General features: G+C 39.5%; 1 protein-coding gene across 23 annotated transcripts in view; it reads right to left on the reverse strand.

Annotated features, from left to right (window-relative positions):
- itpr1b (inositol 1,4,5-trisphosphate receptor, type 1b) overlaps nucleotides 1-17,315 on the reverse strand; it is an 88,221-nt gene that overhangs the window by 45,383 nt on the left and 25,523 nt on the right. For 5 of the 23 annotated variants that reach the window (XM_032512589.1, XM_032512590.1, XM_032512594.1 and 2 more), the window contains 22 exons: nucleotides 16,873-17,124; nucleotides 16,635-16,776; nucleotides 16,387-16,540; nucleotides 15,665-15,858; nucleotides 15,449-15,575; nucleotides 14,404-14,458; nucleotides 14,150-14,315; nucleotides 13,878-14,045; nucleotides 13,659-13,730; nucleotides 13,439-13,576; nucleotides 13,167-13,292; nucleotides 12,802-13,002; nucleotides 12,336-12,587; nucleotides 12,028-12,153; nucleotides 11,703-11,831; nucleotides 11,512-11,529; nucleotides 10,993-11,019; nucleotides 10,509-10,629; nucleotides 10,215-10,399; nucleotides 9,213-9,361; nucleotides 8,309-8,420; nucleotides 6,484-6,519 (listed from right to left, as the gene is read on the reverse strand). In XM_032512589.1, coding sequence (XP_032368480.1) covers nucleotides 6,484-6,519; nucleotides 8,309-8,420; nucleotides 9,213-9,361; nucleotides 10,215-10,399; nucleotides 10,509-10,629; nucleotides 10,993-11,019; nucleotides 11,512-11,529; nucleotides 11,703-11,831; nucleotides 12,028-12,153; nucleotides 12,336-12,587; nucleotides 12,802-13,002; nucleotides 13,167-13,292; nucleotides 13,439-13,576; nucleotides 13,659-13,730; nucleotides 13,878-14,045; nucleotides 14,150-14,315; nucleotides 14,404-14,458; nucleotides 15,449-15,575; nucleotides 15,665-15,858; nucleotides 16,387-16,540; nucleotides 16,635-16,776; nucleotides 16,873-17,124 — 2,950 coding nt within the window. The remainder of the gene's footprint in view (nucleotides 1-6,483; nucleotides 6,520-8,308; nucleotides 8,421-9,212; nucleotides 9,362-10,214; nucleotides 10,400-10,508; nucleotides 10,630-10,992; nucleotides 11,020-11,511; nucleotides 11,530-11,702; nucleotides 11,832-12,027; nucleotides 12,154-12,335; nucleotides 12,588-12,801; nucleotides 13,003-13,166; nucleotides 13,293-13,438; nucleotides 13,577-13,658; nucleotides 13,731-13,877; nucleotides 14,046-14,149; nucleotides 14,316-14,403; nucleotides 14,459-15,448; nucleotides 15,576-15,664; nucleotides 15,859-16,386; nucleotides 16,541-16,634; nucleotides 16,777-16,872; nucleotides 17,125-17,315) is intronic. The other 18 variants (XM_032512608.1, XM_032512600.1, XM_032512605.1 and 15 more) reach the window with 6 other exon arrangements.

Here is a 17,315-nt window from a genome sequence, read left to right on the forward strand (position 1 = left end):
AAGGGAGTTTGTCCTTGCCACTGTTGCATGCTCTGGAGGGAACCACTAGAACTGTTGGGTCCTTAAAATTATAGGGTGGTCTAGACCTACTCTCTGTAAAGTGTCTTGATAACTTATGAATTGATACTATATATAAAATTGAATTGAAAGTAAAAGCATTCATTTTTCACATTGTGGGTTGCTGTAGCTAATGGCATAGGCTGAGAAAAATACGATAAAAATGATCAAATAGCAGAAAATAAAAAATGCAAATTCGCTAAATAATGAAGCATAAATAAGTCTCTAAATTTGTAAAAAATTAAAATTAAACATTCAATTTCAAGATAACCTACAAAGCATACAGACATTCATTTTCCAGTTATTCAGGAAAGTAAACAACTTAAAGTAATTACATACACAAAAAAACAACTCACTCCACATAGGGCAGCGGATGTCAGAAACTAAATAACAAACATGCAACCTAACAATACGTCCCCCTCTGTAACCTAGTAATGCTGGTTTATGCTGATTCATTGTGCAACTGGACAGGAATTTCCCTATATCAAGCCCCCTTTTACGCCAACACACTGATTTCCACAGTGAAATGGTGATTCATCACGCATGCAAAACAAGCTATATTCAACACCATCACCCCCGTCTTCTACTTCAGTTTGAAATTTAACTGGTGGTGGAACATGATAACCATGTTTGATCTGATCTAATTTCCTATGGTAACCACTGTCAATAAAAATTAGCATCAACTGGACTGCTTGATCCCATAATTGTCATGTGATAAAACCACAGACAAATAAACACAATGAGAAGTTCATATGATCTTACTGATTAGAAAAATCTGTATAATTCTCCGGGAATGTGCACCTTCCTCAAGGGCTGCTAGTCAAACATCCCTCCGTTTACAATAACATAACTAAAATAAAGGGCTCCCCTTATTACAAATCAGCCAGACACAATGAGCGCGGCATAACCTCACCTCACTGGGAAGTCATAATCAAAGAAAACAAGTTTTCAGGCAAAAGGCCAGAAGCCTGTATAGCATTCTGCTGACAATATAAAATTGGCTTGTAACAGAGGCAGACCTCAAACAGTTAACATGTGTTCTGTTGGCTGAAATGCACACTCACCACCCAAAGTAAATCCCCAACTTTCCCATGCCTCCCCCTCTGCAGACGTCTACCCCGCCTGCCTGCCTGCATGTAGGTCGAGGTGCATCACTGCCACTGGCTCCAGGAAGACATTTATGCTGCACTTTTATTACTAATTACCACTGAAGGCCACACATCAGTGGAGAGTTAAAAATTCCAGGAAAATAGATAAAAGGAAAAAAAGGGAAAGAAAATTGTTGGCTCTTATGTAACTGCTTCCTGAGAGCTGGCTGGAGCTCAACAATCGAGCAGCATTAAGTTACTGGCAAAGCGGTGTGCTGCTGAGGCACGTATGCAGCGCCCCCTGTTGACCAAGAAAAAAAATAAAACAGCCCAGTGTCTCCAAACTTCATCCACAGTAACAGGCAGGAGGATAAACCAGGACAAGCAGAGTCCGTCTGAGGGCACTTTGGCAAAGTTAGTGATGGGAGTGGCAACAGGAGAAGTTGCACACTGGCAAAGAAAGACAAGACGAGACAGTAGAAAAGAAAAAAGCATGGCTGAGAAAGTGAAAGTAAAATAGACAAAACAGTAATATCTGTCAAAGGGGTGGCCAGAAGAACGCATGAGGTAAAAAGAGAAGGCAGTAATCTAGAAATCTCTAGCTAAAAAAATATTGGTCAGAATGATGAAGAGAAAAACACAGACAGACGGAGAGCTTGAGCAAAGATATGGTCCCTTATATAATGCATACTACACGTGTGGGTTACATGCCAACCGTATTACATCACCAGAATAAGACTGAGACACCATCTCCATCTGACCTCTTCAACCTCCCACAGTCTCACCAACAAAGACGTTCACATGCACGTGAAGGAAAGACAAACATGCAGTGAATGATATGATTGGGCCTGACAATGCGGGTGGCAGGCCGGTCATGTCTTGTTTTCTCCAGGCTTGCATTTTTTTTGGATCACATTTCTATTTTGGGAAGAATGCGATAACATCAGTAATGGGTGAAACATCGCTCTGCTTTATCTTTATCACACAACACAACACACACACCACACAAACACACACACACACACAACACACACACACACACAACACACCACACAACAACACACACAACACAACACACACACACACACACACACACACAACACACACACACACACACACACACACACACACACACACACACCACACACACACACACACACACACACCACACACACACACACCACAGTGAAAGGGACAGCTGTACTCATTCGGAGAGACCTTTGAGTGGGAATGGTGTGCATGGTTAAGGTCGAGGAGCAGCAGCGGGCTGAACACTGGGATTACATAACAGCTACCATGACAGTTTATCTTGCGCTACTAAGAGGAGTTGGGTTTTGACCGTCTTCCATGTAAGAATACACATTCTGCCGGCTGACAGGGCACTGTATGCAGTTCTGGTTTATATAAGCATCTGCATGAATGAGTAACATACAGCATGTGCCTAGGGGGCGAGGGAGTATGCACACATTCTTAGAGTTTTATTATTGCTAAACGACAGTGGGAACAACTGAAACTACATGTGCCAAACTCAAACTACAGTCTGCACTACAGTCACTTGAGCTAAACAGTTCACATCACCTGCAAAACTCACTCCCAGCAACACAACTCATAACACATGTCTGAAAACAGGCTCAGTGCAGCCAAACACTATGAACAATCCTCACTGAGATACACACACACACACACACACACACACACACACACACACACACACACACACACACACACACACACACACACACACACACACACACACACACACACACACACCACACACACACACACACACACACACACACACACACACACACACACACACACACACACAGTCACTCAGAACAGAGTAAAAACACTAGCATCAAACACCAATACAGAAATTACAAGCCTTTCATCTTTACAGTTTGAGTGGCTATACACTACTCAATAGTTTCTTTAAATAAAAGATGTACTGTAGATTTTATAATGTACCAATTTAAGTTAAACAAGAAGGAAGGAAAATCCGCAGTTTTCTTTAATATTATATTGGCTATGTAATGTTTTGTAATGGATGAGGTAATGTATTATTATGTTCTATGTAGGTTAAATGTTTGTTTATTGTGTGTGTTTATATGCAATGTGTCGCCATTTGTTTCTCTCGAATGCCCAAGACAAATTTCTCCTACAGGAGACAATAAAGGCTTATCTTGTCTTGATATAGTATTTTGTCTCTATTAATTTATGGAAAAAAACTAAAATGTAACAGTAACAAAGAATACTGTGACTAATCCTGCCTCTCTCCAGCATCATGCAGCAAGTTTTCTTCATCACACTGGATGTCACCTTTAAAATATTAATGAATGTGGTGTTTCTATTGCTTTCACCTCCATTACGTTCTGAAAAACAGAATGAATTTTTACTATTGCAAAGATATAGTGTGTTTCACTTTTTTTTTATAGCTGTGTGTATAACCTCAGACAGTTTTTCTCTCAAATGGTACAGTGTATAATTGTTTCATTCTTATTTGGTGTTTGTATACAAAACATTTTTTTTTAAATGGATGGACTGTATTTATATAGCGCTTTTCTAGTCTTAATGACTACTCAAAACGCTTTTACATGGTACAGGAACCAGCCACCATTCACATGCCGTGTATTAGCATTTGAACAAAGTGCTGTAAATCCACATTGTTGTGCAGGTTGTGGTTAAAGCCATGGGATAAGTGAGTCACAAACTAGAGTTTGGTCCACACAAACTGCTGCTCTGCTGACTGTGGTTAGAGTTTTTCACATGTTACTCCAGCTGTGCCAACTGTTGTTTAACAAAACAAAAAAAACTGTAAGATACTGTACATAGGAGTTGATGAGACAAAGGAACAGCCCTGTTTTGTGGAAGGGTTAGGGGATTTCCATTGCTACAGAACCATGCGCCATGAATAAGGAGGAAGGGAAGGAGGGAAAATAAGAGAGAAACTGAGAGCATATCACTTCCTGGCATTTCTGAAAAGACCCTTTCCGATAATTTCTCCATTTCCCAACTAACATCATGTTCACTTTCTTGCACTCACTGCACTATGATTAAGTGACTAGTGTAACTCTGCAGTGTTATTGTCCTGCTGGCACAGATTTAATCCAATCCACTTTATTTATATAGCACGATTTTAACAAACACAAGGTTTCCAAAGTGCTGCACAAAACAAAAAAAAAAAAAAAAAAAAAATTAGATATATATATATATAGATATATCTAAATATAGATATATCTATAGATATATATTATATATATATATATATATATATATATATATATATATATATATATATTATATGTTCTGTGCCAAAGTAAAACAATGCCAACACAAGGGACACTGACTTTTCTCCAGAGCATTCAACCACATTAGACAGCCCTTATCAGTGGATGGAGTTTGCTCAGTTGTCATGGAGACTCACGTTAAGGGCTCGGTAAGTGTGTACTCAAATCCTCACACCCACTGAAATTCAACATTGAGAAAACCTTAACCCCTTACGAATTTCGCAAGAACGCGCACCAAAGTCTGAGTCTGGGCTTTGGGATTGGGCCAAAGTCTACTGGTAGTAAACCAGTATATTTTAATGTTAGTCCTTTAAAAAATATCACTTCAAACTGAAACAAAACTAATATCTGTCAACTAAGTGTTTCTGAAACAAACATCCTACAAACTATGAATAGGTTTGTGTAGGACAGGTCCCATCTCTCCCTCAGTGACATTTGGTTCCTCTGTAGTCACACCCATAATCCCTGTGACATCCACTCCCTGTCACAAACAGAAAGAAGAACCCTGTTTTATCAACTACTTTAAGGACACAGGTCAATGCCACACATATTTTTGCAATGACAAGCACATCACTCCCCACACATAGTCCAGCACCCTATGTTATGAACTGATCTGTTAGATAGAGTATCCCCAGCTATATATACACTCACACCTGCTCCTTTAATGGTGGCAAAGGGCTTAGAATATGCTCTCCCACCATTATACATCATAAGGGGTCTGTGCAGCATGCAAATTAAGTGACAAGAAAATAGAAACATCTCATTGATGGTGCCTAATAATACAGATTATAAACTCAAGATTAAAGCACCAAATGCATGCTTATGCATCAATGTGGTCTAGACCTACTCTATCTGTGTCCTGAGATAACTTAGTGTTATCTCATTATGTGTCAAAGCCTATGTAAACATTTTCCAAAAGTGCCATTATTAGTACATTGCCTCCATTATGCATGGATTTATTAATCGGCAAATAATGAGGCTGACCAGTTCACTGAAGCATCTACAGGTAAATACTCAAGATTTCCCATAAACTTTTTCCACCTGCACATATATTTTGTTACTCTTTGTTTTCTTCTGTTTGACCTTTTAAAATGTGCAAATAAACATTAACATATTACTCATTGACCGTCTTTTTCACCTGAGTGCCATGAGGAAAAATGCCAGCGAATGCCATGGACTAGTTCATTAGTTCATTTCTATTAAACCTTCCATCTATGCAGTCCATGTACAACATGTCGAAATGGCAAATAATTACTATGATCTTAATATACAAATATATTATATTATTAGAACTTCTACACCAGAACCATCACTGAACTGAACTCCACAAAACAATGTCCCTGACCAACAACCCCCCAACATCTTCTTATTACTTATTAGTTTTATTATTGTTATTTTATCTTTCATATTTTAGGCTTTTGTCTAATCTTGTATTCTTAATGGGACAGGCGTATGAAGAAAGAAGATTCCAAACGGTTGTTACAACGTGAACAAAGTATGTCACAGTGTTATGATCAAAAGAAAGAAAGAAAAAAACATCCCTCTGTCCCATCACGGAAATCCCAGGGCCCAAAAGTCCCACACAATTTGTGATGAGCAATCTTAGCTGCATATAAGTGCTGTAACAGGCAATCTGTAGAATTGTTCTGTTACAAACAGACTTAATAAAGTCGTTGAAATTGATTAACACATCTAAAAATTGGTTGGTAAAATGCAGCAATGTTTTTCATATTTGTTGCTCCAGAACGTATTTGGCAATACAGTATTCTTATAAAGGAGTGCCTTTCTTCCTAAAAGAGTGCACTCCAATACAGTAAGTAAGTACACGGCCATATACAGACACAACAGACAAGCATAACGTGAGCTAGCTGTATGCTACACATGGAGATCAGGAGCAGCTCTAACAGGCACAAAACAGGGAGGGATGGACAGAGCTACCGATCACAGATGAGAATGTGATGCTAGAAAGTCTACTTGCAGCACAAGCATGTCTATGTTGTTAGTGGGAGACAAATCAAATGTACATCACAATAGTAAGTAAAATGATCAACCTCAGCCACATCCATTTCATCATCAAAGGCAATCAGCTGTAAGAGAAAAAGTATAGGGGGCAGAGTTAGTAGAGCTAGTTAGTGTTTAAGCTCCATCACGTGTGTGCAATGTAAAGCCTGCCACACACACACACACCCCACACACACCACACACACACACACACACACACACACACACACACAACACACCACACACACACACACACACACACACAAACACACACACACACACACACACACCACACACACACAACCCACACACCACACACCACAACCCCACACACACACACACACCCACAACACACACACACAATTACGTATGAAACTGGTCATGAGAATAGACCTCAGGGCTGGTCTTGTTTTTCCTACACACACTCATCTGTACATGAGCCCTATAGCCAACCTGCAGAAGTCACAAGGGGATGCTCCCTCACCAATTACAGTAAATCAGAAAACTGAACATGGGTCTCTGCAGTGGTGAGCAAGTCTTTTATTCCCCTGCGACACCTGGTACACTATGTAGCAAACGGAGCTTTGGATTCTTTAATGGTTAAAAATAGATCAACAGATTTAAAAGCTTTGCAAAAATGTGTGATCATGTGGTTCTGCCTGTGCTTACAGGCACATATACTAATGCATACAGGGCAACGCCTGTCTTACCGTCAGATCTATAATTATCATTCAATACAGTAAATTGTTGAGCTCTAATTTGTCTTTGTATTCTATTTGACTTGGTTGTCAGTGCTTGTCATCTTTGTAACATAAGAAGGCATTTGTATTTTAATTATGTTTATGTTCAGCAAGCTTGTAGATTTAATAGAGCTCTGTGGTTTATGTGCTAAGGAATTAATCATAAAGGAAGGCCGATCTTAACGATACCCTATGAAGTTTGTGGTTATTGAAAACAATTACTGTGCATTTCCGTACAGTGTTTCTTACCAAAACACATTGTGTGTTGACTTTGAACATATAATTTAAATGCTTTTGCCTCCTCATCAAAATTTGCAACGCTTTTTTTTTTTTTTTTTTTTTAAATCATTGAAACCTGCCCTGTTAACGTCCATGTTTACTATAGCAGTCGTCTTCTTTCCTTTCTTTTGCCATCACCAACGTTTGGCGGTGCCTTTTGCACATGCATGAGATAAAAAACAATGCAGGGACTTGCTCATAAAGATACGCTCCATAGCACTATAGTGGTCAGAAATTCCAAAGAGTACCTTTGAAATATACAACTGTACCAGCAAAAAATTTAAATAATGCCTTCAATTTCATGTATCAAAAAACTAAATTCCAGTTGTCGGTTGACTTTCTATCAACCAGTGAAGACATACCACTATTGTTGTTAAAACAAGCTGACAATCAATTAAAGATTAGTTTCATTAGTAGCCAATGATGTCATTAGTAACTGATGAATGTTGTGTAAATGTTTGAGAAAGTGTCGAAGCATGCGTGATGTTAATAGTATTAATAAAGTTAACATTTGTTACTTCAGTCATTTGGATCTATTGTTTGATAAGGTACTAAGGGAAGAAGGCAAAACGGTAATCAATTTTGTATTTAAGACATGACACTATTAGCATTAATAAACTGCCTAGCTGCAGCCGGGGATTTTAAATAAAATGCTTGATGACTTGATTTCCATGGTGCAAACAGGCTCCAGAGGCAACTAAGGACAGCTCAGCCTCTTTTCTTTTACAGTACATTTGCTGCAGTGAGACAGGGACACTGTATCCTGACTCAGTAAAGTGTTTTATCTCATGTGTTGGTGAATCTTGGGCATGACTACAATCAGATCATGAGAAACAGGAACACAGAGAGTATGTACCTTCTCCCCATAGCCCCGGTCTTTTGTCATCATTTCCCTCAGTGTCTGCAGTACTTTGATGCAAAGACGCTCCTCATTCTCCTCCAGCAACTGCTTGGTATGTTTGATCAATCTGGTCAGGAAAAGAGAAGGAACAATGAGTACATACAAATGGATTGACGAAAGCCGCCGTTTTCTAACCACCTAACTCTGAACACACCTCAACTCCTATGACCCCCACAACATATTATTATGGCCAATTTCTATAACACAATATATCTCCTTGTACCCCAAAATAACAGATTTGGAGGATAAGGGCCCGATAGCGCACTTAAATGAATGAAATTGACAGAAAAATTAAGAGTGCAATAAAGGAAAGTTCTCATCACCAGGGAGCTGTTTTTGAGCTCTCAGACCTATAAAGAGCCTGGTGATTAACATAGCTAATGAGGGTTGACACACATTTCCACAAACTACTGTACTCCAGCCAAGTAGTGGGATAATCCCTACAAAGACAACAAAAGCTCTATGAGTCCTGCCAGGTTCATGTAATCCAATCTGAGTTTATGGTTAAAAGGAAATTGAATGTATCCACTACAGTGAACGTGTTGCTTGACTCCTTTTTTGGGTCAAAATGAATTTACTATTGGGCAATTTGGTTTGAACCAGGATTTCTGGTGCACTCATAACAGAAATCTCAATGTCCAGGACCTGCAACCTCTGCGTTGCATGCAAAACAGAAATGAATTAGCAAGTAGTTTTGTCAAATGAAACCCAAAGAACAAACAAAAACTAATTCAAATATGGGTGCTGGCTGGACAAGTTCAGCATCTCAGTTAGTACTTCCTCTGAGAATGTCCTACCCCAAATTAAACTGGCAGAATAAAACTCCACCAGTGGGCCCAATTCCAACCTTTTGACTTACTTTGATATGAATCCTCCACTTTCACATTTCTTGCGAGCTTCTGTGTTCTCAGGGAAGAGAAGCTCTGGACGATGCAGGACATCCACCAGCACTGAGTGCTCAGCTTGGACTAGTGGCCTCAGTCGGTCCTCCAGCGCTGACACTATGTCCTACAAAGCATAGGGACATACAGAGCTTAGACATCACCTGAAACTACTGAGTTACCACAACACTTGTCTATTGACATGACAGCCTTAATGTCCAACTTATATAAATGCTTTATAACATAATACCTATGTATAAACCAGGGGAGTCATGACTGAATCCATGGAGGTGATAAAGGAAATGAAAAGCTCATTTTTCTAACGTATTATTTAGGACATAGAGTATATATATATATATATAAAAATGTATTATATTTATACTAGCTAGTCTGCTGTGCAGAGTTGAAGGATTAGTCCTACAACAGTTCAGCCTCTGACTTACAACTCAACATCTTTTGTAATGCATCCACATTACATATTTTATCCAAAAAATGGTGGTCGGTGCATCCATAAATTAATATGAAATAAACAATAAATGCAAAAACAAATACAAAAGAGCTGTTTAACATAATAAAAACAGAGGCTGAATAGATTGAGTGCACCTTTGCAGGTCTCATAATTAAAACATTTTTATTTAATTAAAAATAAAGTGTAGTTTTCAGTCACTCCCATACAGTATCCTGTATATAGAGAACAGTTGAACTTAACCAGACCGGTCAAAGACTTTTCAGACTTCCAGTGAATACTGAGTCATTTCTTACAAGAAAGCTTGGCCTATGACTAAAAAACAAGATGCAATAAGAAACCGCTTCTCCAATATTTCAATTGCATTCTCTACATTTCACCAACAATCACACACACCACTTTTTGTGTGGTAGTATGGATGAATTACTATATAAATTAAAATGATAAAGGAAAAAAGAATGAACTACTTCTACTGAAATTTTAAGAAAGTAGTACAGCGCATTATGCTACCGACCTGTAGCCTCTCAATAATGTTTCTGTAGTCTTTAGACGAAGTCAGGCAGGAGTCTCGTCTGGTAGTGTTCTTGGCAGATAGTCTCCAGCTGAGGATGCTCTTCTGCACAACATTATTGGACTTGACAAACAGGTTGTTCACCTGACTGTCCAAGTCCACTGGGATGGCAATGGCTCTGCTTTTAGCTGGGTTAAGAATGTAAATATTTCTTTTTATTGCTTTTATCACGTGTCACAATGCACTTTTCGAAATGTATAACAGTGACTGGTGGTTTGTGTTAGCCCAGTATCTTACCCACGTCTGAGAGAACTTTAATGCAAGCCTCCACTGAGGCCTTCTGAACAGGGTTCAGCCAGTTACAGTGATACACCCTGAAAACTCCCTGGAGCAGTTGCACAAATACTGGCTGACGAGTCTGTGAGACAGAGAGATAGCAAATTTAAAGAAAAAACACAGTGAGAGAGAGAAGACACTAAAACAAAGAACATACTGCATAGAAGAGGGGAGGAGAAAAACTATAAACAAGAATTTAACAAAGTGACTAATGTGTTCCCTGACTAGGTTGAACTCATAACCCAATTTGTGCTAGAGATGTTCATGTGAGGATACTATAGCACCTATGGTGGAAGGTTCTACAGCTTTGGGTCCGGTAGGCCACCTGCTTATGATCATATGCAGTCCCAACACATCCCACCAAACCCGTGTTCAGCAACTGACTTCTACCACCATGATGAAATGGTAATCTATCAGCTGACCACAGCCCTAGCACAATAAATACCTCAGTTATCTTTCCAAGAATGGCGGCCTGTTGCGAGAAAAAGGAGGTTTTGATGTCATCATGTGTAGCTAAACCTTAGCAAGCATAATTCTCAGAATGTGCAAAGGTATTACATAACAGTAAATCAAGCATTCCCAGGGCCAACTAGGAACTAAACAATTCAACATAACAGGAAAACAGGGTGTCAAGTGAGCAACTGTATGCAACAAAACACCACTTTACTGTTCGAGGGATTTGGGATTTGATCTATGAAGGGTAATGTCATGATTTACTGAGAAAGTTGTGGGTGGAAGGACACCAACACATCAAGGTCTAAGAAACAGAGTAACCACGTTGCGTGACTGCCTCATATGCACCATATCCCAGTAAAACATTTTGCAACACACCTACAGATCTGGGAACAACAGATTCTGTGTGCTGACTAAGCTTTGAGAATGTGAAAACCCACAGTGAAGATGTTTCTTCAAATTCAGGGCCAAGGGTTGGGAAACAATGTGTGGGAGAGTTACCATTACTTACATACAAACAGAGAGCCATCTATGCAGAGGGAAGAATCATATTTTATAGTATATATACATATATATTTATAAGATGCAGGGTTTCTTTCTAAACTCAATTCAAGCATATACATGATGTATGGACTTTAAATGCCAATTGCAACACTGCTTGTATGTTTGTATTTCAAATGTTATGCTCCACATCTACATTACCTGGAGGCTTGTGCTCTGGTCAGAGAAAGGAGAACTAAAGAAACATGTGACAATGCTCATGACTGTCTCCGTTACATAACGCTCCAGTATAGTATCTGCATGCTTCCGGTCACTGGTGTTGTTGCACACCTAGGCAAGAATAGAAAATATATTAGGAAAACATAATAAGGTACATGTAATATGTTTATTGCATGCTGTGTTGACATAATCACCCAAACCCATGACATAATATGAAGCAGAACAGCACTCTCCCACAATAATTTGCACTTACATTGTCTAATAACAGTCGGTCTCACTTTGAGATGTCAAATACATTGTGGCTTACCCTACAGATGTCCACCAGGAAGTTTTCAAACAGCTTCCACATATGGTTGGAGGTATAAATTTCCTTCATCTCGACCTCTGTGTCGACATAACAGTGGTTCAGGAAGTTGATATAGGCAATCTTTACCTAATAGTGTCCAAACAAAACAAAATTCCATAAGCCATATTTGTGATAGGTGGACTGGTGAACCATGAACAGAAACTATCTTTCAAAAAAATCAAAAAAATAAATAAAAATTATATACAGTATATATATATGTGTGTGTGTGTGTGTGTTTATTTGTTAAATTATGAACTCATTATTCATACTTCAGGGATACAGTCTTCGTGGGTGACGACTCGTACAATATCATCCAGGGGCAACAGGGAGTTACACTTGATCTCAGTGTAGACGTTTTTGCCCTCAGTGCAGACAGCCAGCAGTTCCACCAAGTGAATGTGGTACATTAGAGGGCTGTTTTCATCCATGCGGTCCCGCTCTGAACGCATCATCTGGACTAGGGTCTGGAAGGAGGCACGGTCGTTGTAGAAGACGAGTACGTCCTCGCCAGAGTTCACCAGCTACGTGAGGGAGATTCACAGTAGAGATTGCAGTCTTATTTCCAAAAGATTACAGCACATCTGTCAATTACCATTTCTGTCAGCTTCATAAAACCTTAAAAACCTTTTTATTAACATTACTTTCGGTTTTATTTTGAATCCCTATCTCCTCTGTAGTAGATATTACTAGAGTTATACATTTTCTTTCTTCTTGTTTTAAGATCATAGAACCAACCTCCGCCATGACAATGTCCTGACACTTCTTGATGAACTTATTCTCAGCCTTTACAATGGTCTGCAGGAACTTGAGATATTGGACATGTCGACCGTGAGTCTCAGTACAGTGGACAAAGTGCTGAACCACTCGTTCGTTGATCTCACTGCACAGCTGGAAGTTATTCATGAAGATGTGCTGCAGGGTAACTGCCTCTAGAATCTGAAAGGGTTGGATAAGGGTACAAAAAGGGACAGTCCATGAAAATGACTAATGTGAAATCTAAATTTCTGATTTGTTTTTCCAAAAGATAGTATTTTGGAAAATAAAAACTCGACCAACAAACCATACCCTTTGGGTGAACCTGAGATGACTGTACTACTCACCCCTGGGTTGAGAAACAGGTTGATATGCTTGTGGAGAAGAGTCTGATTCGGCTGATTCCCTGCACAGAAATTCTGCAGAAACTCGTGAGCCAGTTTCATGATCTCCTCCATTCGGATATCCTCACCCTAATCCAGAGAACACAAAGTATGACTTCCTTTTAATTTACATTACTTTAATGGGGAACTGCAATGCAATTTGTAAAAGCTGTTTAACACTTTAAAACTTCCTAATTATTCTGCAAGCGATACAATATTCAGCTGCAGTGTTGCACCTTCTCGTAGGGGATCTGCAGGAGCTCCAGCACTACACTGTGAGCTCCCATGTTCCTCAGGAGCCTCTGCTGCTGTTTCCTACTCTTCTTTCCTGAAATCCCCTCCTTGACACACAGCTTACTGAGACGCAGCAGAATCTAAACACAACACGAGAATTGTAATTGCATGCTACAAATCACAAACAGGAATTTTTGAAAATTAATGTACAAATTAGCATACCTCTTTTACAACCCTGTAGTTGTAACTGCTGGTGCTTTCTGACTTCTTCTTGTCTGAACCAGGTGAGTCTCCCTGTTAAACAAGCAATAAGGAGATGAAGTTCTTTAAGTTTTACAGCTCTAATATAATCTATATTGGGGCACATTTGGCTTTTAATGATCTCTCTGTCTTCGTTGGTTCAACAAATGTTTTATGTTTTCATGTTCTCGTACACTGTACCTTATTTTTGTTTTCAGATTCTGAAGGTCCATCTCCATCCATCCCATCTTCTCCTTGCCTCTTATAAACCCACAGTTCAGACTTCTCAACAATAGAGCGCAGCTGGTCCAGATCGGACTTGATCTGCTTGTAGTTATCTACATCTTGACTGGTCACCAGCAGCTGGACCTATATTAAGGCGAAGAGTGTCAACAAGATTTGCATCAACTTAAACTTAATTTCAGAAAACCTTACATATCTTAATTCTAAGTTTTGCACTTCATAAGGCCTACTTGTTTGAAGGCCATGAGGACTTCCTGCCTCTGGCTGAAGTGTCTGAAGAGCAGGTGAAGCGCTCCAGACACAAGAGGAGGGTAATCATGCATGGTCAGGTGCAGCAGGACCCTTAGGAATGTGCGACCACCGTGGTCATCCAGGTCCAGTGGAGTGTTCTCCTCACTAAACAGTCATTGGAACGGAAATTACTAAAACTTTACCTTGCTTTATCTCATAATAGCTCAGGAAAGACTAGCAAGCTATGGATTACCTTCCTCCAAAAATCCCCTCTGCCTGTTCTTCAATGTTCTCAAAGTCAAGATTTCCTAGGAGTTATTAAAAAATAATAAAATAATAAAAACTTTGAAGAAATCAATTTCAACATTTATATGAGACAAAATGTTACATTACGATAAAATTGATATAGCAGCAAAAGCAAATGTGAAACAAATACTTAATGACGGCTCTGTTCTATTCAGTGTCCCAGTAAGCAATGGCAGTGAGCCAGCATGCACAATACTAAGACCCTAGGGGCCCGATTGTCATGCTCTAATCGCACAGCGTGAAGCACAAGGCACAGGTCGGTTTAGGGCATGTCCAAATCCACTTTTGCTAGTTTTAAAAAATTTCGGTACGCCAGGCGCATGGTTCAAAAAGGGTTGTACTTAGTGTGGTCATTAGTTCACAGCTGTGTTTTGGGCGCACCGTGCAATAAACCGATCAGAGTGTCATCTCCCATTCCCAGGCGCGCTTGTACCTTGGCGGACTGCTATTACGATGGCGGATTTGCACAGTAATATTTGTATTTGTAATCTTTTGCATGTGTGTATGCTGCTGCTCTTCCCTGTGTGTGTGTGTGTGTGTGTGTAATGAGCATAGTGTGCATGCGCTGTGCATAAGCCTTGGTGCGTTTTACTAATGCTCTGTTTTGTTTTTGTTGGTCAAAAGGCGCAATCATTCTCTGCTGCCGCAAGATAACAATACCCCAAGAATTCACCTGAACACACCTCCCTGTAAGACCAGCACGCCCATGGGCGCAAAGATGGGTGCAGGTGCATTTGCTATTTAAACGACGTGGGAGCAGGATGGAAAATTAATAACTGCGTTGGTCTTAAAATAGCAAAGACACATGCGTCAGGCTTTGCGCCGCGCTGCGCCAGGTGCAAGATACGGCCCTAGAACTGGCTCACCTCAATGGAATGCACTCGTTATTCATGGTACTAATCACACCTGTGTTTTTATTGCTATGACAAGCCACAGTGATTGATGTAAAGAAGAAAAGAAAAAAAAGCCAATTAAACTAAGTGGCATCTTACCTGTCACATTATTAGATCCGTTCTGACTGGCAGTGTTGTCTGTTTGTGGGTTGTTCTCATCAAACTCACGTTTGAAAATACAAAGCAGGCAGGAGATCCTGTAGTCTAGCCGTTCATTCAAAATGAACTGAAGGAAAAGACAAAAAAGGTTACAACAAAAATAAGAAACAAAGTGTTTTGCAGTCAAGTACCAGAACCAGTTTCCTGATGTCCCACCTGTAGTATCTCAATGACTTTGAGCTTTGTGTCCATGACCATGATGTCTTCTCTCTCTGGTTCGATCTGTGTTTTAACCACATCTCCCTCAGGCTGATGAGTTGGGGTGGTGGGCAACAACCCGCCTCCTCGCAGCACTACCTGGGTCATCAACTCCCCGACCCCATGAATGGACTTCATCACGTTACTGCCAGCTACAGGACAAGCAGAAACAGATAATAATAACACTCAAATCTACGTGAATTACAAATATTTGTGTGGATCGATTTTACTTGTTTTTAGTTTGGATATAAAAAGATCACAGTGAATTAACAGCAAACAAATGAAAATGTATTTGAAGAGAATTCTATTTGTAGTATGGTTAGAAGGTCACTTTTAAAATGAATAAAAAAAAATAAAAAAAAATAAAAAAAGACTTCACTGACCCATTTTAACCCATAGTGCCGCATATAAATGGCAATAATCCTTTTCTTTAAAAGGCATTTATGAAGATTTAGTTCTGTTTAAATTGCAGGAATTGTTTCTGTACATACAAAATGAGCCCTTGACAGGTATCAAAATGAATAAAATCGGTCCTTGAATTCTTTGACATTAAGGAAAAGAAACTGAAAATTACTAATGGAAATCTTGGCTTTCTTTGTATGTTGATACAACATCTAAGTTAGAAAAGGAAAACACTATTCACCGATGTACAGTAAGCATAAAAGGAGCTGGATTTTTACCTTTGCTTTCCTCTCCCTTCTCAATCTTGTTGATGGGGTAAATGGTGCTGACATGGACACAGTCTAAAATGTTCAGTAAGATCTTGGTCAGTCGAAGTAGGTCGCTAAAGTTGTAGAAACCAAAGTATATGAGGTTCCTAGCCAGGTTCACTACCTATGGACAAGAAAATTCAGACTCATGATTTATAATTCAATAAAACCAATGTGGCTTTTTCATCTGCTCATACCACCAACCAAAGAGGCAGTACCTCAAAGGTAAGCTTGTTTTTCTCCTTGTCAGTGAAGGGGATGTTCTGTGACACCACCTCTCTCAGGTAGTTCTCCACAAAATCCATTGTGAGGCAGAAGCGCTCTTTGATCTCATCTCTGGTGGTTCCATCGTTGTCATAGCTGGGTAATATGAAGGAGAAATACATCTAAGAGATGCTGGGACATCTATGGAATTGCAGTACAAGTCAATTTAAATTATTCATGGGATATACTCACTCATCAATAGCAATCTTTGATGGAATCTCAGACCAAAGACGGGCATATTTGACAGGTGTGACCTGCTCCTGAGGGTCACGGTCCACATGCATGTGCAGCATCAGGCGGCAGAAAGACGCCCGCAAGTCAAAGGGCAGGTCTTCGTCAGACATACAGCGCAGGATCAAATCCACATCCAGCTGACCAGAAATCTTGTTGATAGCCAGGTACTGGCGGTCCAGACACATCCGAGCAAAGAGGTTGAGCTGGCACCTGTAAGGAAATATTATTTGAGTTTGGACTTATAAAATATTATAAAAAAAAAGTAAATTGAGTTGCTGTCATATTCAAAATCCTTGAATATTACATTGTGCCTATGTTGTGTTATATCATTTTTTGGAAAAAACTAATGTCAGTTAAATATTTAAAAATGAAAGACAGAAGATCTTGGTTTGAAAACAATA

The sequence above is a fragment of the Etheostoma spectabile genome, chromosome 4, assembly GCF_008692095.1.
Source record: "Etheostoma spectabile isolate EspeVRDwgs_2016 chromosome 4, UIUC_Espe_1.0, whole genome shotgun sequence".
Taxonomy (NCBI): Eukaryota; Metazoa; Chordata; class Actinopteri; order Perciformes; family Percidae; genus Etheostoma; species Etheostoma spectabile.